This window comes from Gymnoscopelus microlampas (assembly GCF_963454915.1).
Source record: "Gymnoscopelus microlampas genome assembly, chromosome: 22".
In the NCBI taxonomy this organism is placed as follows: Eukaryota; Metazoa; Chordata; class Actinopteri; order Myctophiformes; family Myctophidae; genus Gymnoscopelus; species Gymnoscopelus microlampas.
In genome coordinates, this window is record NC_139959.1 from 29364946 (window position 1) to 29390832 (window position 25887).

The 25887-nt window shown below is 44.4% G+C and overlaps 1 protein-coding gene across 8 annotated transcripts in view; it reads right to left on the bottom strand.

Annotated features, from left to right (window-relative positions):
* Nucleotides 1-22647: 22647 nt before the first annotated feature.
* The window catches only part of LOC311038504 (rho GTPase-activating protein 12-like), an 83922-nt gene continuing 80682 nt past the window's right edge, over nucleotides 22648-25887 (bottom strand). For all 8 annotated transcript variants that reach the window (XM_084048075.1, XM_084048072.1, XM_084048074.1 and 5 more), the window contains one exon: nucleotides 22648-25456. In XM_084048075.1, the coding sequence (XP_083904201.1) occupies nucleotides 25282-25456 (175 nt within the window). In that variant the 3' untranslated portion in view covers nucleotides 22648-25281. The remainder of the gene's footprint in view (nucleotides 25457-25887) is intronic.

The window sequence follows — 25887 nt, forward strand, 5'->3', positions numbered from 1 at the left end:
TCAGTATTTTATTAAGTTGGAAGAAAAAAAAAAGAAAGAAAATCCTGTGCACTACAAGTGGCTTGGTTTACCTATGGATCGAACAGTTGAGTTATGTCGTCTACCCTTCAGTATTACCGCACTAGAGTTACCAACGCCGTCAAGCTAGCAGACATTGTTAGCATAGCATTTTTATTTTTGTTTTTTATTTGTTTTTTTGAATGGATTATGAGCCTTAAGGAGAAGAAAGAAAAAAACCCAATGGAGAGTGGGATGGGTCCGTTCAGCCCTTCATGTTCTGTGTCTGGTTTACGACAGAGGTACATAGCGTTCATGTATTGTTCTGAAGGTGGTGTCCATTTCCTTTTGATTCACAAAATCAGTGTTACATGTCCAGAATGAGCAGACAGGGGAGGGGCCGAGGGCAGAGAAACCACTCGCTCCTCCCCTCCTTGACCACCCCCCCCACTCCCAGCCTTATGCAAAAACATAACATGAAGACGAGTAACATGCATATCAAAAGTGCCATTGAATATTGCTGTTGAATCTTAGCAGCTGCGGTCAGGTTTTGCCAGGGCCCAGATTTGATTGCAGCTCAAGAGCTGTCAACTAATAAGCCGATATACTGTTGATTTTGGCTCACCACTAGACCTGATAGAGTAGAACTGTAGTGTACTGCATATTCATGTATCTTTAGATTTTTTAGATAAGTTTACTTCTCTTTCTAATCAGAGCAATCAGTGACTAAGAGGACTATGATGCACATATTTTCCAATGGGTGATGAAGTATGATTTGTAACTGTAAAGTATTAATCCTGCTTTTACAAAGTGTACCTTTGCCCCACTATCCCCTCCCCGACCCCCCCCCCCCCCCCACCCGAACCCCCGTTCAGTGCACTTGTTTAAAGCCCAATTCATACTTCGCAGCGTGACAGTGTCGTGAGTCGAAAATAGCAGACCTACAAGCTCACAATGTGTCGCGGACGCCTTGCACTGTGAGCTTGTAGGTCTGCTATTTTTTGGCGCAACGACACCGTCGTGCAACGGTGGCATAAATTAGGCTTAACGACGTTGTGAAATGCTCACTCTCTCTCTTCAGGTAACAGATGTAGGCAAATACGAATCCCAGGACTTTAATTCAAATGTTTTGTTTTTGTTTTACCTGTCAGTATTATTATTTTTTTGGTCTTTGTTGTTTTGGTTTCTGTGTTGTTTTATGTTCAGTTTAGTTGTGCGTACTGTATGTTTTCAGCAATGGCAGTATTATCCAACCACGCCTCCCTCACCCCACATTGATATGGGTATGTCTGTTGTAGTTATAGAACTTTTATATTTATGTGTCTTATTTTTTTACATTTCTTTATGGTTATTTATTACACTATGTAGTGTACAATACTGTAGTTTGTATTAATACGATAATATATTTTAGTATGAAGAAACAAATCCTGTCAAAGGCGAGTGACTACAAAGCTGGAAACAGTGAGATTCTGGCACTCATACGTATGGAATTTCAAACAAATGAAGTATGGTATTTCGAACAAATGAAGTATGGTAATATCATACTTTAAACAAATAATGTATGGTATTTCTAACAAATAATGTATGGTATTTCAAACAAATAATGTATGCTATTTCGAACAAATGAAGTATGGTATTTCGAACAAGTGAAGTATAGTATTTTGAACAAATGAAGTATGGATTTCGAACAAATGAAGTTTTGCTTCTCTCGGAAGCGAAAGGAAAGCGAACAAGCCTGAAATCGGAACCTGTGACCTCTCTGCATCCATTCTCATTCTCGTTATTTTTCTTTCTTTTTGCCAGTTGCCCTCCCTAATACAAAGCTACTGAACTTTTTGAAAAAACTAATTGTATGTCTAATAGCATGAGTGTGCCGTTGTATTGAAGGATGATCCCTAACCACGAGAACTATCCCTACCCCTCCCCCCGCAAGCCAAAATAATATTGACGTATGTTCTTACCTTTTTATTTGGTGCCAATTTGTTACCTTGTATGTTGATGTCGAGGCCACACCCACTTTTTTATGTCCTTTCTCCTTTTGACCCCGCCCCATGGTCATTTTTTTTATAGTGATTGTTTATTTTTGTTTGTTTTTCTTTTTTTATGACTCCCCATCTCACAATAAAATACATCAATTACACACTGTTGTTTTTGTTGTTTTTGTGATGTTGTCAATGACAGAGCACTGATATTATGCAATCATCAATGGGCAGGTTTCAACTCTAAAGATACCCCGAATTTTCCATTCAACCACATGAACTCCTAAGTGGTTAAATCAATCGGTCTGTGTAACTCTGAGAGAGTTATAGCGTCATAGCCCTTACCGGGCAGGCCACTGGACCCAATATCTCCCGGTTAGGTGATGGCCCCGACTGTACAGCACAGTGATCAGTCTTAACCCACGGTTGGATGGGCCAGCCTAGTGCCCGGGAGCAGCCCAGCCCAAGGTCAACCTTATTGATCCAGATTAGGTTTCCTACAGGGTCTGCCCTCCTCCCGCCCAGCCCTCCCTGCATGAATTAGTAATGGAATGGACTGAAAATCCATAGCCCGTTGAGAAGCTGAAAATGATACAATAGCTAGTCAACATAACTGATCGTCCTCCCTCTCCCCTCTCAACCTCTCTCATGCCTAATTTTATTTACCGGTATACGACGTAGTGCAATGGAGTAGAAATTGAGCTTCACTGTCTCTCTCTCTTCGGGTCTATATGGCTTTAGAATGGTGTAGTCTCTGCTGCCAAAGTGGGTGTGGGGGCTATTTTGAGGCTAGTGTTTTAGTAAAAAGCAAAGATATGCTGCAGTGTGCTACGGTTGAGATGAAAGCGGGTGTGGGTGTGAAAGTGTGGGTAGGGGATCCAGCGCATAGCAGTCTCCCTTTGTCTATGGATGGAGTGGGAATAGTGTGATCAATGTGGAAAAAGAGCCTGACTCGTATGTGTATGTGTGTGAGCACAGGTTTGTGGGAGCTTGCATGCATGATCTTTTGTATGCCTGTATGTGTCTGACAGCGGATGAGTGCAAGTGTAAATTGGTGTGTGTGTGTGTGTGTGTGTGTGTGTGTGTGTGTGTGTGTGTGTGTGTGTGTGTGTGTGTGTGGGGGGGGTGACAGAAAGAAAAATATATAGTTAGCTGTCATAGGTTTGTGCTGTTGATTTGCTGAATGGGTCTTGGGAGACAGTGAAGGATGTGTGTACGTGTGTGCATGTGCGCGCCTGTGTGTGTGTGTGGATGGAGTAAGGGGGGGGGGGGGTACTGAGATAGTGCTTCATAGCACAGCTCCACCAAAACGTTATTGTGTCAACCAGCCCAACAGCCTCTGGTAATTGCGCCTATTATGAATCACTTTTACAGTGTGTCCATATCGGTGGCGCGCGCGGGCACACACACACACACACACACACACACACACACACACACACACACACACACACACACACACACACACACACACACACACACACACACACACACACACACACACACACACACACACACACACACACACACCACTCGGTAACGCTAAAGATAGAATAACAAGGCAAGTGCTGCCTATAGCCTTAACGTTTTAGGACTCCCGGACATTTTATAGGCTTTCAGTTGAAAGTAGGACTTTAAGCCGTGGGTATTGCCATATGTTCTGCTGGTCTCAGCATTTCAAAGGAAAATTGAAAAGCTATAACTGCTAAGAGGATATGGAGTGCTCTTGCCAATAATGGAGCAAAAGCCCTGATGAAGTATCATGGCAGCCTGTGCTCTGACACACAGCCAAACCCAGGGGCAACGCTCCCCGGGGAAATTTAGAGAAAAGCCGAGAGGAGGAGGAGGAGGAGGAAGGAGTGAACCTCAAGCTCAGGAAATGGCACTCACTTAAATATCATGTTCATTTACTCAACCACTAAATACCAGAACGTACACAGAGACCTTGTGTGTGTGTGTGTGTGTGTGTGTGTGTGTGTGTGTGTGTGTGTGTGTGTGTGTGTGTGTGTGTGTGTGTGTGTGTGTGTGTGGGTCCGTGTGGGTGAGAAAGGGCAGGTTAATGCTACTCCATGTGACAAATTGCCGTTTCAGAGCGCAATTCTTAACGCAGTGGTCCGAGGGAGGCTCATGCATAGCTGAGAATCTATTAATCTACTCATATGATCTGTGGGATGTGAAGAGAGAGAGAGAGAGAGTGAGAAAGAAATCATTATAAACACATTGCTTAGATTTTATGGACCGAAAGGGAGAACAGAAACCTGGAGACCACCTCTGTGTCTGTGTCAATATTTCACCCTCGTTCCAAGGAATCATACTATGGCCTGGTGGAGGTGGATCTTAAAAATATGACCTCAAATAGCTAACACACACACACACGCACGCACATGCAAACACACACACACACACACACACACACACACACACACACACACACACACACACACACACACACACACACACACACACACACACACACACACACACACACACACACACACACACACACACACACACACACACACACACACACACACACACACACACACACACACACACACACACACACACACACACAGAGCACGTACACAGAATACACAGTATACCGGCTGAGTTATCCAGTTTCTGAGTAATCGTAGCGGTCAAGACATTTCAACAGGCCATTTCAGGAGGTCAGCAAGAACACCTTGGTGTGCGTGTGCGTGTGTGTGTGTGTGTGTGTGTGTGCGTGCGTGCACGTGTGCTGGGAGTAAAGGGTGATTGGATTGTCATTGTGCTGCATTTAGCTCATAGCATAAAGGTCCTCCCAGGAGAATTACCCTTCAAAGAAATCCCCTGTACAGAGACACCAATCAGTATCATGTTAACCATGTAAACCCCACAGCATCCGTATTCTGGGAAAACCTTAGCGGAAAATTGCAAAGATCAACAAGCTCACGACGCGTCGCATTGCAAGATGTTTTAATAGATATTTAAATGTCGAGCGAAAACAGAAAAGGTTCTGGTGTAGAGCCCTGTGGGACTCCGGTCAAGCACGTATAGGGATTAAGTGGATCCATAAGGTCTCGGGGTGTCCTTGTTTGGTCATTAAGGCCTGGAATCCTGTTCACCCTCTGCGAACACTACCTGCTCAAACACACGCACACACACGCACACACACACACACACACACACACACACACACACACACACACACACACACTCACAGTACAGATAATGTACTGTCGTGATGCATACATTGCACACTCATTCACATGTACAGATAAACACACACACACACACACACACACGTATCCCTTTTCTAACTTCCCAGCTGAATCCTATTACAGTGTTTCACAGAGATAAGGGCCAGTGAAATCTATCTATAAATGAAATTTATGCATCACCGTTTAAGCCTGTAATTGCTAAGAGACTCTATTCATTTCATTGCAAGGCATATCACCTTCTTTTACTCCTGAACAGCATGGCTCACAGCTCAGCTGCTTATAGGAGCAGGGACTTCAGTAATGGAGTACTTCTTTCTCCCCAGTGCATGGTTGGGTTATCTTTGCAACAACAACAATGAATTCAGCAGCCCCTACACGAGCATATTCTGTTGTTCACTCATTCTGCACAAAAACACACACTTATTACAAATGTCCCACTGGTTTCTTTCTACTGGTGCCTGAGCTGCACTCGCCTCGTAATTAACCCTTTCACACGCAGATACACACCCGCGTACAGGCACACACTGACACACACACACTCACACATCTTGTCTGAGTTTCGTGCTTTCCTTTCGGGGTAAGTTTCAGGGCCGACTTTCACCACTTCCCGCCGCGTTACCACACAGGGCCTGGAGCTCAGCTAGAAAAACACTATCGCAACCGCACTCACCTACCAAACACACGCACGCACGCACGCACGCACGCACGCACGCACGCACACACACACACACACACACACACACACACACACACACACACACTTACTTTCAGGTATGGCTGGCCCTCCCACACTGCTGGGACAACATAAACCAGTACTCAATCATGACTGTAATAACAAAGGGCTCCACAAAATTCAATTAAACTGTCCTCTCTTTGAAATCCTACCACCCACCTATCCACCTGCCTGCGCACGCACAGACACACACACACACACACACTTCCTCCAATCTACCCTGTGCTTTGGTTCCTCCCACACACACCTATCAAAGGAAAGACATGCGTGAACACATGCATAGACAGACATGCACACGCGCGCGCGCACACACACACACACACACACACACACACACACACACACACACACACACACACACACACACACACACACACACACACACACACACACACACACACACACACACACACACACACACACACACACACACACACACACACACACACACACACGTTCTCACTGTCTATTAGAATCCCTGTATCTCCATATTTCAACTTTTCATGTTTTCTTTCTCCCCGTTACAGCAAAAGTACACACAAAAGCAAAAATAGCTGATGTGATCTATAAGCTCACAACGCGTTGCGCATTGTGAGCTTGTACGTCTGCTATTTATGAAAATGCTTGAAAGTGAGAGCGGTTAAGTCTGTTTTTTTATAAGATTTTATAAATATTGAACGAATGAAAAGTATTAAGAGCTTGTGACTACAATAACAACATTGGAACAAAGGGTATTTATTTTGTCTATTTCCTGAAAAGTAAGGCTTTTGGACAAGGTTTCCACCCGACAGTGACGATGTATTATTTCCTCTCCCTCTGCCTCCTCAGTTTAACCTCTTGTCCGTTGTGTGTCCTCTGTAATCCCATTGTCCCCGTTCCTCCTCCAGGAGGAACAGACCCTCCCTTGTCATCTGCGTCTCCCTCAGCTCATTGGCTGCTAGCGGTCGGACGGATAAGCCCATAAAAGGGTGTGACATCTCTTTACGCCGCCTTGCCCCGTTCACCTTTTTGTCCTTAATACAAAAGTCATTTGGAGCGGTGTGTATTTTTCATCCCGTGTCTGTCCTCCCTTTCTCACTTTTTTGTTCGGTCAACCTCTCTTTTGAGTCGAAGATCTCTTCATCAATGTAACCATTTAAAGGGATAGTTCACCCCCAAATTACTTTTTTCCTACCTATTAGTCACCCCATGGAGACTTGAATTCCTGGATATTTTTTAGTTTTTTCCTCCTAAGCCAATAATTTGATGTGTCTCCAACCGAAACCGCTGCCTACTGGTCCGCTGGTCATCAAATTATTGGCTTAGGAATGCGACAAAAACAAAAAAATATCCATGAATTCAAGCCTCCATGGGGTGACTAATAGATTGGAAAAAAAGTCATTTTGGGGTGAACTATCCCTTTAAACCCCATATACTACGTTGATCGGGCCTCCCGGGAGTCTATTTTTGGTCCCCTCTACACCGAATCGAATAACCGATCTACACACCGTACATAATTCTCTTCCAATATTTATTGGAAGAGAATTGGAAATTGGAAATATTTAAGAGAGGATATAGGCTATATAATGTTTCTGCCTGTCAGGATCTGACGATGCGATTCACATGAATGTTTTACATGTTACAAAAATTGTAACAGAAAAGATATTTGATCAATTTTCACAAATCAGAGATGTTTTGGTATCCACTCAAAAACTGAAGGGAGAGCAGGCCCTCAAACATAGTAGTAGCATGCGGCGTGTTGGTAGTGTGTTTCATAGTGCTGAAAGTGCTGCTAGTGTTGTGGGTGGGACGCATTGAGTACACTACCATTTGAGTGATATGTGCATTCAAGGGCATAAAAACTATTTGCATATCAAAAACAGATTTGTTGATTTGAACTTGAAAAAGGGGCAAGTGCACTTAATTAGTGAACAGGTAGAGTGTGCTGGAACATGGGCTCAAACAAATGGTTATAACAAAGAACAAAAAAGGTTTAAAGGAGTAAAAAAAAAAGTAGTAGTAAAAAAAATGACTTATTTTCTATCAATTACACACCCCATGAAGCATTGAATTCATGGAGATTTCTTTTGTTTTTGTTGGATGCTAATGTATCCAGTAGGAGACACAAAGGAGACTCTTTGTGTCTCTTTGTGCATCAAATGATTGGCTTAGGAATGCGTAAAAAAAAAAAAAATCTCCATGAATTCAAGGCTTCATGGGGTGTGTAATTGATAGAAAATACGATTTTGTTTTGGTTGAACTACTCCTTTATAGCACCCAATGCAAACAACAAAAATGTGTATTATTAGATATTTTGGTCATTCTGCATTATTTGCTATCAATAATATATCTCTAGGTGACTCTCTAGGTGTTTTTTTAACTGGTTTTGGTGCAGGTCAGGACAAAGGCGTCATGCACCAACCATGCAGTCCTGGATATCAGGCTGAACGCATATCACTCAGCACTCAACAGCTGAACTCCGAGGGGACCAATTCTCTGCCCTCTCCAAGTTTGGGTTACCTCAGCGCTGAGAGGCTATCGCTGGGACAATCAGTGCAGGTTTCCCTCCATCATTTTGACAGCATAGCCTCCTAATGATACTTTCTCTTTCCCCATGCTCGGTATGTCGTCCAGTCTTTAAATGACCTCTGACCCCCACTGCCCCCTACTGAAACACACCTCCAACGGGTGACTTCTACCCTTAATCTTTGGCCTTCCCAACACGTATATGGATATTTTTCTAAACAGATACTTTTGAATATCTTACAAAAATGTCTGTTTTAGTGACCGAAAACTATGTTTGTGGGTGGATGAGAGGCCCACACGTAGTGAAAAATCCATGCTCGCGTGGATAGGGCCTTTGTCTCGGCCCACAGAGGAGAGCACAGTGAAGGTTTAAATCCTGCACATAACCACTTTCAAACTAGTGTCCCTATTTTGGGCATGTCATTACGGGGCCAGAGCTCTGCTCTGGAACCGTATTGTTATTGGCAGTATTCTGTCTCTTCTTCTTCTGCCACTTTTCGCAGTTCTGGCTGAACCGTGCAGTCGCTTTTTACGAAACTCGGCCATATGGTAGATGGTCATGAAAAACGATCAAAAAATAATTCTCACAATCTTTCGTCAAAAGGTGGCGCTATAGCACTCAATTGAAAATGCCAACTTTGAACAGGTACAACTCATGCCCTGTTTGACCTAGAGCCATGAAACTTGGATACACATATGCGTCTCCTCATGCTGAACAACTTTCACCCTCTGACTTTTGACCGCTGACCTTTAGATCTCCCACCATTTTGAATTATATGAAAAACAGTCATTGGCTCCTAACTTCTGCATTTTTTCACTTATGGAAAATCCGTTGGAATTTTTTGTAGGCAGAGGTCCAAAGTTCAAGTGTTAAACGTTTTGTGCAGATTGCTCAAAAATCCCAGGAGGAGATAGATTTTAACTATTACAGTTTTATGAAAATTATTCATCTGTGCCTAAAACATACATGCAGACTCACATTTCTTTGAAACTTTGCAGAAATGTACAGGGTCATTCCAAATATCACTCTAACCAATCTTACTTCAATTGGCCAAAAGGGGGCGCTATAGCAATTTTTTGAAAAGGCAGACTTTAAACAGGCATAAGTCATGCCTCGTTTGGCCGAAAGTCGTGAAACTTGCTTACACATGTGCCTTGACTCATGAGGAACACATCTATCGCTTTGACCAGTAAGCTCCGCCCGTAGATTGTCCGCAATTTTGAGCAGTTTGAAAAACACTTAAACCCAGGATTTTTCAGCTATTTGCGTGAAACTGTATCATCTGTGTAATCTCCTTTTTCATAGTTCCTTGTCTGTTGGTCCAATGGCGTCTCCCTTAAATGAGTGCCTCACAATCTCAAGGTCGCCAGTTCAAGCCTCACTTGATGCAGACTTAATTTAAGTTGAATTGCAAACAACATGACTGTATCAATGAATACATGTGCAAATGGTAAAGATAACCTGAAATGCTTATTTGAGAGTACGATTTCTCAATGTATGACATACTTCATTCTGAAAATAGCCGATCTACAATCTCAAAACTTTTCAGATAGCAACGTGTTTCTGAGCTTGTAGATCGGCTGCTTTCACTGTTTTCGGTAGCGAGGAGACATACAATTTCTCTATTGGTAAATGGTTTGTGAACGAGTGATGTTAGTGTTGGCTTGGTTCATGACAGAAGGCAAGAGTTTATGATCTTCAACAGACAACATCAGCCTGGACAAAGCTATAGCACTATAGGTAGTGTTGCAGCCTATTAGCCTATCATGGGGCGGCCATAGCTGGGTGGTTAGTGAGCACGCCTAGGGAACCAGAGGCCCTGGTTGCCCCAGGTTCGATTCCAGGCCATCCCAGCATATGCGTCGATGAAATTAAATTTGTCCCTGAGCAAGACTCTTAACCCCTAATTGCTCACAGGTTCTCATTGGAAACAAGACCACAAGGACTTTCATGAACGACCTGTTAAAAGGAATTATCCTTATCCTAGTCCGAAGGTTGAGAGTTCGATTCCTGTTAATGGCAATAGGTTGAGATGTCCAATCTATCCATTCTGTTTCCATCTCTCTCTCTCATCAATCTATTCCGTTTCCATGTCTCTCATCAATCTATTCCGTTTCCATGTCTCTCTTCAATCTATTCCGTTTCCATGTCTCTCTTCAATCTATTCCGTTTCCATGTCTCTCTTCAATCTATTCCGTTTCCATGGCTCGCTCTCTCTCTCTCTCTCTCTCTCTCTCTCTCTCTCTCTCTCTCTCTCTCTCTCTCTCTCTCTCTCTCTCTCTCTCTCTCTCTCTCTCTCTCTCTCTCTCTCTCTCTCTCTCTCTCTCTCTCTCTCTCTCTCTCTCTCTCTCTCTCTCTCTCTCTCTCTCTCTCTCTCTCTCTCTCTCTCTCTCTCTCTCTCTCTCTCTCTCTCTCTCTCGTTTCCATGTCTGTCTGTCTCTCTCACTGGCCCCGTATTATCGCTGCTTGCAGCTATATTTATTATTGTAATTTATTTTGAAAATAGCAGATCTACAAGCTCACAGTTGTGAGCTTGATCGGCCATTTCCAGTATTTAAGTATAAATTAGGTGGTTAAGCAACCTTGGCCACGCGAGCCTCTCCCTATACATCGATACCAGGTCTGCCATCTCCTTTTTCTTCCTCCTCTTTAACACTTCACTTCCTTTGCCCCAGTCATTCCCTCCTTCCGCTCCTCTGCTTTCTCTCACCAATTAGACATAATACACACATATAAGTCAGTCAAATATGAAATCTCCTTGCTCGACAGAGAGACTTGGAAAGCACCTGTTGTTTTGAAGCTAGCGATTAGCAACAGTTTCACTTGTCCTCCCCAATTTCCACAAGCGCGCGCGCGCGCACACACACACACACACACACACACACACACAGGTCTTGCTAATCTGCTGTTATGACTAGCAGAGAGGTCCATGGCAAGTACAGGTGTTGTTTTTACCAAGGTTAATATAGTTTTTAAAGTGGGTTTGCAAGTTTACTGTAGTTTGTATTGTTTGAAAACGCTTAGTTGTTTTAGTTTTTTTTTGTTTTGTTTTTATTGTGATAAATCAGGGGTAATCAGGGGTGGGATTCAAAAAGTACAGAATAATATAGCAAAAAAAGCTACAAGCACACAAAGTATCGAGATGCGACACATTGTGAGCTTAGAAATCGGCTATTTTCGCTATTGATGTACTTTATTTATTTAGTAAAGACATGAGAATAGCAGTACATGGAAGTACAAATTCATATATTGTTAAAGATTCTGTAAAATGTTTGACAGGGCTAAGGATAAGATTTCACATCCACCCAAAAATGTATGAAATTTGACTAGAACTAAGGACAATTCTCTATGATTTGAGTTCATCTTATAAACACAAAATACAGTTTCAGTTAGTTAGGGGACCAAGCACGTAGTGCATAGGCACCCTAAAGGTATTGTATGTGTTTGTTTTATTATTGTTATTATTCCGGCAGTATGGTAGAGGGTCATGCAAAACAGCCAAGAAATGAAACTCACAACCATTGGCCAAAGGGTGGCATATAGCACTCAATTTAAAAATGCAAACTTTGAACATGAATAGGTCATGACCTGTTTGACCTACAGTCATGAAACCTCAAATATGTGTCTCCTCATGAGGAACACATTTGCTTCATTGATCTCTGACCCTTTTTAATTTTTTGTTGCAATCTGCATGAAACTTTCAACACAAACTATGGACCAATATCTAAAATCCCAGTTTGAGAGAAGTTTGTGTGTGAAAAACTGAAGGCTCCATGAGCAAATGAATAATTTAGAGGGCGTGGTTTCATAAAAATGCAAACACTCACTTATAGAGCAATAAAGATATACGTGAACTACAGACGGACGGACGGACACACAGACAGAGATTTTGTGCATTTATTGTAAGATAGCGCAAACAGCAGATCTCCAAGTTCACAACAGGTTGCAATGTGTGAGATGAGTAGGTTGTGTATGTTGTGAAAATACATTAACGTGGGTCACTAATTTCATCTAATCAGGATAGAAGCCATTTATCAATATAGATTTTATAGTGTTTCAGTTCCAAATCTGTCCGTACATTTATTTAACACATCTAATTTCACTTGTTTATCCTGTATCCTGTGTGGATGAAATGTCTATCCTGCTCTGAAAATGTATTATTTTCTGTTTACCTCAAAGCTGCAGAGACAGGGAGACCCCCTGTCACTGAACAAACACTCTATATAGCAATGATTACAATGAAAATATAGAGCTATTTAACACTTATTTTCAGAGAATATATCATTACACCACCGTTAAGCATCAAAAGTAAAAATCAAATAAAAAAAAAGAACTTTTTTGAATAAAGTCATAAAGAGATTGGATACTTTGTCACAAAACAAGACTTTCAGCTTTCAGCAAAAAACAAGTGGTTTCGAGAGCGGCGTTTCTGAGTGGACTTTGGCACACGGTCAAAGAGAAATCTCCATGGAGACGCCATTTCTATCTTTTAGAATCATGTGTTTGAGTTTTGAGTGGACTTTGTCCATCATTTTCAAGCATTTATCACTCAATAGCGTTCCGGGCTGTATCATGGTCTACTCTCAACTGAGGGTTCATGAAATAAAGATGTATTCTCTATTACTGTGTAAGACACCGTAAGAGTTTGTGCCTTTATCAGCCAGGTACAAAATAATAATAATCGCCCTTTGATTCATACGGTCATGGAAACATTCCACTCGCACAATGCCAGCTACCTACACCACTCTTCTCCCAAAAGACACTTCAGAGCCAGGGAGGGACTCATGCAAAGAACGCTATATTGTTTTTCCAAGGATATTGACTTTCCAAGGATGGCTAGCTACTTATTTTGAAGGACCGCTTTTAGCGTACAACAATGGACAGCAGTGCTGAAACAAATCTTACTCCAATTGGCCAAAGGGGGAACCATTGATTGAAAATGCTAACTTTGAACAGGCCTCGTTTGGCCTACAACATGAAACTTGCTTACACATGTGCCTTTAATCAAACAAATGTGTCACTATGCCTTCATATCAATTCTCTTTGCCAAAAGCAGCCGAACTACAAGCTCATATTGTGGATATTGTAGACCTGCTATTTTACCAGAATGTTTGTCTCAAAATAAGGATGCTAAGGTTCATGTGGTTAATGTCTACTGTGGAACACATTAACGTAAGGTGTATATGTACATTTATATCATGCACAGGGAGGTGATTCAATATTATGCTGCCTTTATATTGCTTTCCTCAAAGATGCCACTTTAATCACACACATGAGACTGTGATAATATCAGGTATAATATTATTATACCTGCTGCTATTTATATCTCCTGGATTTGTTTCTCTACCAGCACGAGAAGCATCTCTGCCTTCTGTATTGCTAGTAATCGATTGCTTTTTGCACCTTATGTATAACAGGAAGGCGCAAAGTCAAATATACAAAGTTCCTGTCATATATTTGATTTCCTCTCTATTATAACTCTTTCTTGAAACTGCAAAAATGTCGGGAGCCTGTACGAAGTAGAATTTCACCCACTGATTCTGAGATAAGGAGGAGAGAGGAGGGGAGACACAGAAGAGGGGGTAACGTAAGATGAAGGGGGGGGGGGCATAATCAGTTCCCCTTCTCTCCTTCTGTCTCTGTCTGTCCCCATTTCCTCTAAGTCCTCTCATTAAGACACCCGAGGACTCACTCCCGCACCTACGGCCATTAGCACCTCTGACCTTTTGGGACCCTGTGGGGTTTAACAGATGTATTCGTTTCCATTTGACTGGAAGTCCAGACGACCAACCCCAGCCCTCCCCCCAGCCCCACTGGGCTCTGTCATGATCATCATTCGTTCGCTGGTTGTGGCGAGAGGGCGGCGAGGGCTCTGTGGAGAACAGGACCCGCTGACCCACTTGAGACACTGCTGGTTGACACACACTGAAGAATTACACAGGAGGGGTGGAAGTCATACAAAAGTAATTGATTATTTTTTTTTCCTTTCCAGATCACACTTTGTCCTTGATGGAGGTGTGTGTGTGTGTGTGTGTGTGTGTGTGTGTGTGTGTGTGTGTGTGTGTGTGTGTGTGTGTGTGTGTGTGTGTGTGCGCGAGCGCATGCGCGTGCGTGTTTGAGAGAGATCATAAAATCCCATGGCACAGTGACCGCGTGTGTGTGTGTGTGAGTAACCCAACCCCTCTCTCCTGAGTGCTCAGACTGATCTGGTGCTCTCCAGCACCCCCCCCCCCCCCAACACACACACACACACACACACACACACACCTTTATCAGGGGAGCAGCATGGAGCCCCATCTCTCCCTTCCTCCTACAGTATCTCTCGCTCCTCTATGCCAGATGGCTCCAGATTGACAAATCAATTACACTCCACCTTAGCACCGGGGGGCGGGGCAGCACGGGGGTGTAGGAGGGGGGGTCCTGTTGGTGTACCATCCCAGCCTGTCACCCCCCCCCCCCCCCACACACACACAACACCACCCAGGGGTGTTTTGGTGGACCACTCTGCCCTCCTGGCAGCATTAATAACCCCCCCCCCCCCCCCCCCCCCCCCGGTCCCAGAAAGCTTTTGGCCTGCCTTGGACAAAGAGGGGCGAGGGGAGGCAGAGAGCCTGGCACCAAATGAATCACCTAACATCAATATGGATGGATGGCTTACATGTTAATGTGCAGGGAGAGAAACAGAGCAAAACCTTGTGTGTGTGTGTGTGTGTGTGTGTGTGTGTGTGTGTGTGTCTTGTTTACAAGGTCTGTCAGAGCAGATTTGCCATGTGCAACAGAGGCAAGCGATCTCTCTCTCTCTCCCTCTCGCTCTCCCCCTCTCTCTCTCTCTGGAGGTGGCAAGGGGGGGGGGGTGTTTGAGGGAGTTAATCCAAGGAGAATAAACATTGCAGCCTGGAGCAGGTACTACAGTACATGCATCTGGGTCGAGGATAGACCGAGACAAGCAAGCAATGTTCTTCACTGCGCCCTAGTGGCATTGGAGAGGTACTGCGCGTTTGGGCCACAGAACAAACTGGAATAGATCCTTGGTTCCACAGAAACCAGTAAGGTAGCAGTCTAAAAAGCCTAATTTCTCCTGTCGCACTAAAGCCTTAACTCTTACTTTACGTGTCCTTCCTTTCTAATTATGTGAGCGTTCTTTTACTACTACGCAAGGCCAAAGTCCAGTCAGAGGTCAACACAACAGAATCAAGAAACGCCCCCAAAATCAATTCAAGTCAATAGAACGGGTGTTCCATTACATTACATAAAGCCAAGAAAGCAGGAGTCCTGCTGTTGGTGCAGTAGTATGGGCGTCTCATACAGATGTATGCAGACCTACAGTACCTATCCTGCTGCTTCAAGCCCACGGCGTTTAACAGCCTTTCTTATTAGAGACAGTTGTTAAGGTTTGTGACGCATACAATTTAGAAACATTCGCCTCGGTGAGCTGGACAGGGACAAGGAGATTGGTGAATCTCTCTTTTGGGGTGGAAGGCTATAAAAGCACCATTTCAGAGAGTTATTTCATTGTGACAACGTTGGTGAAATTCTTCAGTGTGTCGTCTGCATCGGGGGTGCTCCAAGTTTAGGTCTTCTGTTTGGGGAGAAAGAGTGGAGGATGGTTGTGTGTGTGTGTGTGTGTGTGAGAGAGCGAGCGAGCGAGCGAGTGAGTGAGAGAGAAAGAGAGAGTCGGGGGGTGCTCTGCCTCTGTATACCTCCATCTTTCATCCCTCCATCCCCTTTTACTCATCCGATCTGGGGGCACTGACGGCAGAACAGATATCCCCGGGGAGAGATTAGCGCTGACAGCACGACAAAGAAGAATTATGCCAGGGGGCCCTCGGCTCTTCGACAAATTCAAATGTAATGTATAGCTTTAACTGCGCCAAGGAGGATCAACATAATATATGATCGACCCACTTTGCGGCGCACTCCGCTGGCAGTGATGTAAAAGCGATTTATGCCCGTAAAAATGTGCGGGCTAATTAAGTAAGACGTTGGCATGGGAGCAAATGCAATGAGCTTATGAGAGAGTTGGCAAAGTGGCGGAGGCAATCCCTATAAGAAGGGCCTACCTGGGCCTGGTGAGAGACCAGAGAGAGAGAGAGAACTATACATTACCATTAGTCGAAATCAATACCTCCTCGATTTCAAATCAGAAGCAGCGAAATCCACGATCCAAGAGATCATTGATCACGCCCATGCTCCGAGTGGTGTTCCAAACACTGACGGCCACGTGAGAGGCCGCTGAACCTTTAATTAAATCTTGTTTGTGATCTTGTTTAGGGTCCCTCGTCATGGGGCCCCCGGGTGCCTCTGTAATAATTACGCAGTGGGCCCTTCTCAGTCGGCCCCGCTGAAAAGGCTCTAGACGAGAGATGTCCTAATTAGAGCCTTGGTTGGAGAGCGAGTCCACCGGGGAATACATGCGCTGTTAGCTAACAGATTCCAGAGCCAACAGTGTTAATGAGACACAGCGAAAAATAAATAAACCCGGCCACCTCTTTTTTTACATTAATCAGAACACGTTGTTCTTCCTGTCGCTTTTGTCAGATCTCATCACGGCTAACGCCGCGCCGTCCCCAGGAGGGCGGCGACATTTTCAACCTCTACGTTTTCCTCTGAAGTGTGCACTTGTGTTTATATAGGGAAGACAGGTGCTTCGAAATCACTCCGGTATACCGCAGGCACGCGTTTACTGTACCTTGTTTTTTCTCCATTGGTCTTAATTAAAACGAATACACAGCGCGGCTCCGTGTGTGATCATCGCTTAACAGCCCTAATACACATGCACTCCGCTAACACATAATCGCAAGGTCCCCAGGGGCGGTGAGTGTGCGTGTGCGTGTGCGTGTGTGTGTGTGTGTGTGTGTGTGTGTGTGTGTGTGTGTGTGTGTGAGAGCGTGTCTGTGTCTGGAGGGGCAGCACGCCAGCTCAACCCATTTCTCTAATGAGCTGCTGAATAGGCCATGTCACAGACCTACACAGGCTAACAGCCACCCAAGGCCTATAGCACTCTATGGAAAACGTATAACACAGATTAGAGAGTGTAGGACAATATCTTTGCAGTGTCATTAGCTGAGCCGTATTCTAGCACAGGACGTTCCTTGCCAGGAGAGAAGCACTTCTCTCTGCACCGGCTGATAAAAGCACAGAGGAAAATCACGATTTTGTTGTGCTGTTCACCTCGCCCCTGCAGATATCGATACTCCGAGAAGTGTTCTTTTCACCGAACACACTCCTCCAGCTCTCCAGACATCCATCATGCTCCTATTGTCTTTGTATTCTTTCTCCTTTTTTTTTATATCCTCTCTCAGTCTCAATCTCTCTCTCATTCTCTCTAATTTCCCCAGACCCTCGTAGCAGCGGCTGAGGGTACACCTGCGAGAGGTGTTAACAGAGGGACTGTTGGATGGCTTTACATCTCAATTCTCTTAAGTGCCTTCCTGTTTTTTTAACAGCCTCTCTACATCACCTCCATGCTCCAAGGACGCAAATGACGGAGAGAGAGACCAGTGTGTGGGACTGAGATGCCACCACGGTCCAGGTTGGACAATGGTGGTGTGCAGCGCTAAAGGTGCAGAGGAGACGGAAGCTACTTTCAGCATATTGAGGTGTTGCCCTGTACTGTATTGTCTGTACCAGCTGTCCCGGGGTAAATAAATTGATATTCTGGAGAAGGACCATTATCTGTCATACAGCGCTGATATAGTCTTGCCGTGTATTTATTGCTCTACTTAATGGATTTGATTGTATTACTGAAGGTAAAGGGGGAGAAAAAAAAAATCCAATGCCGGCTAGTGGTACTCTCTGCATCCTGCAATTACCTTATGTAAATCCCGGCCTGGAATGTCGAGCCGCCGCTATTTAAAATGCATTGAATTTCCATGGAAAATGATCCACTCCTGCTGGTTTGGAGCTCATTAATAATGACGACGAGCCGTTTGACATTTGGAATACTTACACGCTTACTTAGCATCACCATGCATGTGAGAACACATCCTAAGTTCACCGTTGCGCCATGACTGTGACAGCACATTTACAAAAAGGATGGCTTTGAATTAAGCGCCCTGGCAAATGAGTTATTTCTGCTGGAGAATTGGTTCCTCCTCTGCAGAAGACATTATACTTGTAAGTGCTCACTCAATCTTTGATCATGCAGAGAAAGAGGAGTTTAAAAAAAAGAGAGAAGTGTACCGGCATCCAGGCCAGAGCTCAAATAGGTTTATTCCACTGAATTTGCACTGTTATGCTTAAAAAACCAAACTTGTGCCCATTTGACTGCACCAGACTTTGATATTGTTGGAGTTGGGTTCGAAGGGCTTTATAATGGTCTACAGCACAACTCTCATCCGTGTCTCATTGCGGACCATGATCGAATGCACATCTGACACAAAGCTGACGTCAATATGATGTCAGTGCTGTCAATGATGCCAGCAAACGGCCATTGCCACGTATAACACAAGCGAGCACTCCCGACTGTTGACAAATGATGTCACAGGTCACAACACCAACAACAACAACAACAACGGCACAAAAAATGGTTACGACGAGTATGACTCATGGTCAACCCATCACAAACATCCCAGCTGAGCAATGCTGAGCAATATGGTGGTCCCTCAGTACATGTGCATGGCCTCCCGAGTCTAATAGCCATGTGTTGATTACACACACCAACCCCGTTTCCACAAGTGTGTGCCGTGCCACCAGAGAGACCAAACAGAAGGTCAGTGCCATCACCCCCCGCCATCACTCTCCGCAGGCCGGCTAGCAGCAGCACGGCTAAACGCCGGTGAGATGGATGCACCGAGGCCAGTTGAACATCAGTCCTCGTAACTGTCAGACCAGCTGCTCAGTTGGGGGGGCAAGGGGGAGACACAGATTTGTTGTTATATATTAGACTGTAAAAAGCAGTTAACATGTCAAATGAAATATCCCATACAGCCTCCCACATATGCAAATGGTTGTATTACCTTCTCAAACAAATGTCAAGGGATTTGGGGGAGTGTGTGTGTGTGTGTGTGTGTGTGTGTGTGTGTGTGTGTGTGTGTGTGTGTGTGTGTGTGTGTGTGTGTGTGTACAGTATATCAGGTTGTAGTGCTACACTACATCAAGCTATTCAACTAACTGGTGGTGGGATTGAATTGTAGGCTAATTCAGTTTTGTAGCGGGGTCTTTTTTTCCTGCTACGGGATCCGTTTTATGTCCTTTCTTTCTCCCCTGGTGGAGAGAGAGGTAACGCCGGTGTCCAAAACTACAATAAAGATGGCGGTGCATCTGGTGTCCATTCTGGCACACCATAACTAAGTAACTTACTTTACGGACATTGTCAACCATTAGGTGTCGTACCCGACACCAGGGTGGTAATTTATCAGCGGAAGAGTAGGGAAACCGCATCCAATATAAGCTTAGAACCCATTTGATGAATCAAATTGAACAATTCACATAGTCTTCCACTCTTACACACACTTACACCCTTTTCTACTAATCATTTTTTTCATTCATACTGTTTCCATTGTTCTATTATGTGGCTGATAAAATGAATATCAAATATCTAAATACTGAACCAAGCAACTTAAAAACTGTCCAGGGTGCTCCCAAAAGCCAGAGTAGATGTTAAAATGTCCCCAAACATGTTTGAAAGTGAAAGTGTTGGATTGGGGGTAAGTCCCTGGGACATACTAGCGTCTTGTCCATGGTGTGTATTGTACATCATGGCTGGGGGATGTACTTGTACATCAAGCCACCTCATGCTACAGAAACAGGAGATAGGCTCCTGCCCTATGAGCCTCATGGCTCGGTAAGGCTTAGTTTGAAAAAATAGCCTTCCGTTTACAGAGAAAAAAAAGATTTGTAATGAGACAAAACAGTTTTAAGCCTAATTAAGGGTACGGTCACACATCTGCATCAGGATCGTTGTACTGTAGTTAACGCATGTCATGGCGCCAAATGCGTCAACTTCCCATATAGACTTGGGGGTTGTGGGCAGTGCCTGTTTTCGGTTGTGTTGTTAATTATGACTTTACATTTTTTTTAAATTCTTTAACTTTCTTTTTTTTAATTTAAATGTTAAAGATATGTTTTGGCTTCTTCTGCCTTTATTTGATAGTATACAGTAGACTGACAGGAAATAGGGGAGAGAGATGGGAAGTGACAGGCAGCAAAGGTCGTCGGGATCGGGATTCGAACCCGTGTCACCCTAAGTGTCCGGACCGCTATGCCAGCCGCCCGGGCCAATTTTGACTTAAATCGAGGTTGGCTCACTGAAAGAATACAACAAGCGAAATGCCAGCCCATTGGTTGACGCCCGGTGGAACTTCACCAATGTTGAACTCCATGCTTCACGCATGACGCCAACGTGTAAACTCGCCGCAAACGGACGCTCCACCCCCTTGATCCCATAGAATGGATGTTCTTCTACCACACACTGAGTCATAAGTCGCTGTCATGTGCCGAAAACGACCGAAATGCTCACGTTTTGCTGAATGCGACACGTTGTTCGCTTGTAGATCGGCTGTCTTCTGCATGAGACACTGTTGTACGACGGAGCATAAATGAAGCATTAGCATGCTGCAAAGAAAAATCGCAGCGGTCTGAATCACCCCTTAGCCACCATTCTGTTCTACTCTCGTCGACAGCCCACCTGCAAACGAACGAACGGGGAAGCGCTGAAGCACCATAAATCTTTTATGCGCCATAATGGCTTGTTCACATTACCTGCCTACACCTCAGCCCCCATGGAGCAGACTGGCCCAGAGCAGAGAGCGCAGATCAGCCCTGAAAAAAAAACACAACAGCTAGCATATGGAGCACTTCAAACACTCAAGGCCTCCCTGGGCCTGTGCTGTGGTCGCACCCATGAATTATAGAAATGATCTAATTGTTTTCTCATTTGGAAGTTCTGGGGGCCCCTTTCCGTCTCTGTACCCCCTCCCTTTCTCTCTCCTCGTTTGCCTTTCAGCTTTTAACGATCTGCGGTTTCCAACGGGGCACATGATTCAGTGCAACCTACCTCCGACACGTTTTTCAGATCCAAGGTGGTCCGGGTCTGTCAAAACAGAGCCTATGCCAAGGTATAAGTCAAACCTGTTGCAGTACATTAACACGTGGGCAGGAGGGGGACCCACTAAAATGCACTTCAAAGATGACGCGTAGCCTACTTGATCACAAGAGGGCGGCAGACGTGGTTGTAAAAACGTGAGCGCACACAGGCGGACTCAGCCACAGACAGACAGACACACTAGGTCAAGGGACATGATGAAAGTGGAAAAGACAGCCAGACAGACGCCGGGGAGATTCAGAGAGGACGGCCTCATGCTGTTCACATTTCACCTCACTGATGCTGGATGGTGCAACAGAGGACATTTCAGACTACTAAGATACATACACGCAGGGGTTTGTTTTACAGTATTTAGGAGGACTTATGCATAGATTTCCATCAACTGCTTTCATTCCCTAAATCCTCCCCTTACCACTACCTGCCAAAACCTCACAGTTAGCTAATCTTATTCTAACCCTAAAAACAGCAGCATGGAAAATGTAGACCGGCAAAATGTCCTCACTTTTCAGTATTTTCCCTCATGTTCCTAATCTTGTGAGGGCAACCGTCTGGTCCTCACAAAGACAGCGGTACAAAAGCACACACACACACACACACACACACTGACACGCACGGCAGGAAAATAAAGTGGCGTCTAAATGGGGCCTTTCAGTCAGGGTGACTCAGTGTGGCCACGGCAAGCAGCTTTGCTCAGCAGTCGTGTCCTGTGCTTCTTAATCAAAGTTGGCACCGCAGCAATTACCTAATTAGGCATCAATTAATCCACACCGTTCAGGACTCTGAGCAGAGTTTGACCTAATGACAAATGACATACCTGCCTTCTTAGAAAGAAGAAATCAAATTAATTGAGGCAGAGCAGCAAGGGGTTGTAATGTATCTGAGGAAGCTCAAGAAATACAGTCTATAGCCATACATTTAGTAATTAACAGGTAGGAACATAATTGATTGAGATGTGAAAGCTCAACCACTCAGTTTGATGACAACTCTTTTCATTTAATCATTGGATTCAGGAGGTATGTTCAAGCGATGTAATTAAAGATGAGGGAAAGGTCGACAGCTAATCTTCCTTGAAGATTAAATGAAAATCTTTATTATTCTAAATCATATTCTATGGTAATGGACATAAATCTAGTTCTCTTCAACAATATAAAGGTACCGTGAGTCTGTGTTTAGTTTGTGTTTTTTATTAGACATAGCAATGTCACAAACAGCAGTTAGTCTGAAAATTACATTCAAAATGTGCAGTTGACCATGCGGCAAAATCCAGGTACACCTCCAAGAAGAAAACAACACTTTATTCTTCCCCCACACTCAATGTGTAATGTTATGGTTTAATTCAGATTTACAAAATCAAACTTGTCTTTCACCAGCAACCCATCAAAGCATACATACCTCCAACACAATAACACATAAACACTTATTTTCTTTCACTGTACATTATGCTCCAACGTGTCTTCTTTAAAAGGCTTCATTCTTTAGCATTCTAAACTTTCATACACTCCCATACAACCACCTGTGAAATGAAAACAGTATTTCCAGTACCATTTCTTGCCTCCAAAAACACTCCTTTCATATTAGCTTAGTTCGAGGAGAGGGATCATCAAGCTGGGACCACAAAGGAGTACAAACAATTGATCTGAAATGGTAACGTTAGGACTTCAGTTCCCAGAAATCTCCTTGTTCTCCATTTCTTGTTTTCCAGTAATAAGAGGGGGGACCTCTGGGAGAGGGAATCCGAGTTATGTCTAATTTATGCTCTGTCGCGTAGCCGAAAATAGCAGATGCACCAGCTCACAAACGCGACGCGCCCGCGACACATTGTGAGCCTCTGGGTCTGCTACTGTTCGGTGCACGACACCGTCGTGTGACAAAGTAACGAACCGACACTGAACCGTACTCGACACAAACACGTGTCCACGATGACAACGGGCCCGTCACTAAAAACAGACGCTTACCAACAAAGAGCACACATGAAAGACTATACAACACACAATCTGTACATCATGGCGGGGAGGACACGGCAAGGTCTTCCGCGCAAGGTTTCAGGTCTGCACACATTTTCCAGTAACATTTAATTCATCCCGAACGAACATTACACAAACAAGTAACACATTTTCATTTTGCGTCTTTTCCCCTCAGTCACTGTCATATGGGTGATCACACTGATGATGAAGTCACGGGGGTGGGACGTTAACACTGTTTGTTGGGAGACATGGGCAGTAACAGAGAGAGGGGGAGAAGGGGGGGGGGATTCATGGGGGCTTTTAACCCAATTCATCTGGGAACGCATCTCTGTCATTTTAGATTTCTTTGGCTATTCAAAAATAGCAGATATACAAGCTCATAGCCAATCTACAAGCTTGTAGCGCGGCACTCTGTGCCACGCTATGAGCTTGTAGATCTGCTATTTTTGAATAGCCCAAAGTATAAGATAATGGTAGCTCAAATCTAAAATGACACAGATGCGTTCCCGGTCTTAATGGCTTACGGTGGGAAAGAAGGTGGGAATGGGGAGGGGGGCATACATCATCATCACTATGTTCCAGTTAATCAGAGTAGTTATTCCATACAAATCCAACACATAATACTGATTTTTTTCCCTCCCACCCCTGCTCATCCGTACCGCACAGAGCTTACACTAACACATCAGAGGTAAATGCTCCAAAGCACAGAAACCGTCCACATCCAGTTCAGTCACAGCACTGGTTCTCAACGTCGGGGTTTGTGGGACCACCAGGGGGTCCAAATGGACCCCTTACAGGTCTGTAACTCTGAGAGTGTAACAAAACAATTCCGTTCGTACACACTCAGAGTTAAATGAACACTGAGGAGTTTACAGTGTAAGATTGGAGTTCCGGTATAGTGTAGTTTATTGATAGTGCGCTATCTTTTTCATTTCAAGGACCCCCAGCTTGATAATGCATTAGTCCATGGACCCCCATTGTCCATGGACCCCCATTTTTCCCCTCTGGGAGCTCAATCTACTGTAATAGTAAAGTAATAGTTATAGCAACTCTGAGAGTGTACAAATGGAACCAAATGGATGTCTCTATTTGTACAATCAAAAGTTATAAAGACTTGTAAGGGTCCATTTGGTACCCCTGGTGGTTCCCCGAACTCGACACTGAGAAACGGTGAGTTACAGCTTATTCCGTCCACAAAGGTGGTAAGAGTTCTAGTATGCAGAACGGCCAGGTTTGGCCTGAGTCCCACGCTGTTAGAGATAGAGCTCTCCCAGCAGTCCATGCAAGTCCTGTGAGACTCTTCTTTATGCCGCGATACGATCCGGGTTCGTCCAGATTCTTTTGGAAACGTTTTACTGGCCACAGGAATCCAGTGTATGTCAAATACCTGAATGTTCCAATCCAACAAACGCGCTGACGCTCTCTCTCTCTCACTCTCACACACAGACACACACACACACACACACACACACACACGCAGGTCCTCACTGCACCGTTCCAAGTCACGGCAACACTGTCCATCATCCGGCCAGAAAATCAACCGATTTAAGTTCCCAAAGTCAGCAGTCCAGCCTGCTTACTTGCAGCAGGAATGGCAACCAAACAGAAAGTGAGCGAAATCTGTACAAACTTATTTTAGCTCAGCTCCAAACGTTTTTTAATAAGTGCAAAGTCTTCCCACTCGCAGAAGCTTTATCTTAATTTTTATCTTATTATCAATGAACATAATTACAATTCTCTCTCAATTGCTTGGTCCACAGCAATGTCCAGTTCAGCGAGAGGAAAGAAAGTTGACAAAAACCTGTCCCGTTTTTGAAAAGCTCGAGCGGCCTTTTCCTTCAGTGCTGAGCATCTCTACCTGCCGAAGATGCTTTCGTACTCCAGCAATATGAGCTCTACGATCTGGTTCTGATACACCATGTGCACGGCGATGTTGCCCGTCTCCGTCTCAGGCCTCAGCAGGGTGGGACCGAAGACGATGGCCACGCTCTGGGTGGTCATGCGGTTGGCCTCTCCATGGTCGATCACCCTGAGGTGGAGAGATAAGGATACGATTATTATTAAATGAAAGCAAGGGATGGGAGGACTAAATAAGGCAACATAGTAATGATCAAACAATACTACTAATACTAACTTAATAAAAGGCCAATACATGCTCCTTGCACGTCGGGGTTCGGACAGGCTTTCCGAACTGCAGTTCGGAGAGTCAGAACATCTGGAGGTGCACAGTTCTGAGAAAAGGTTCTGAGACCGCCCATCTGCAGTTCGGAATGACGTCAATTTGTAATCATATCACCTCCGCGTTATTATGGATCCTACCGCAGTTCTAGGCAAAACCCGCTGTGATTGGCCAGTAGTCGCTGTGATTGGCGGTTCTCGTTTTTGCAACTATGCCTAAACCTAACCTTAACCTCAGTAAAACTATGCCTGCCAGGGAGCCAATCAGACACAGGTAAGGTG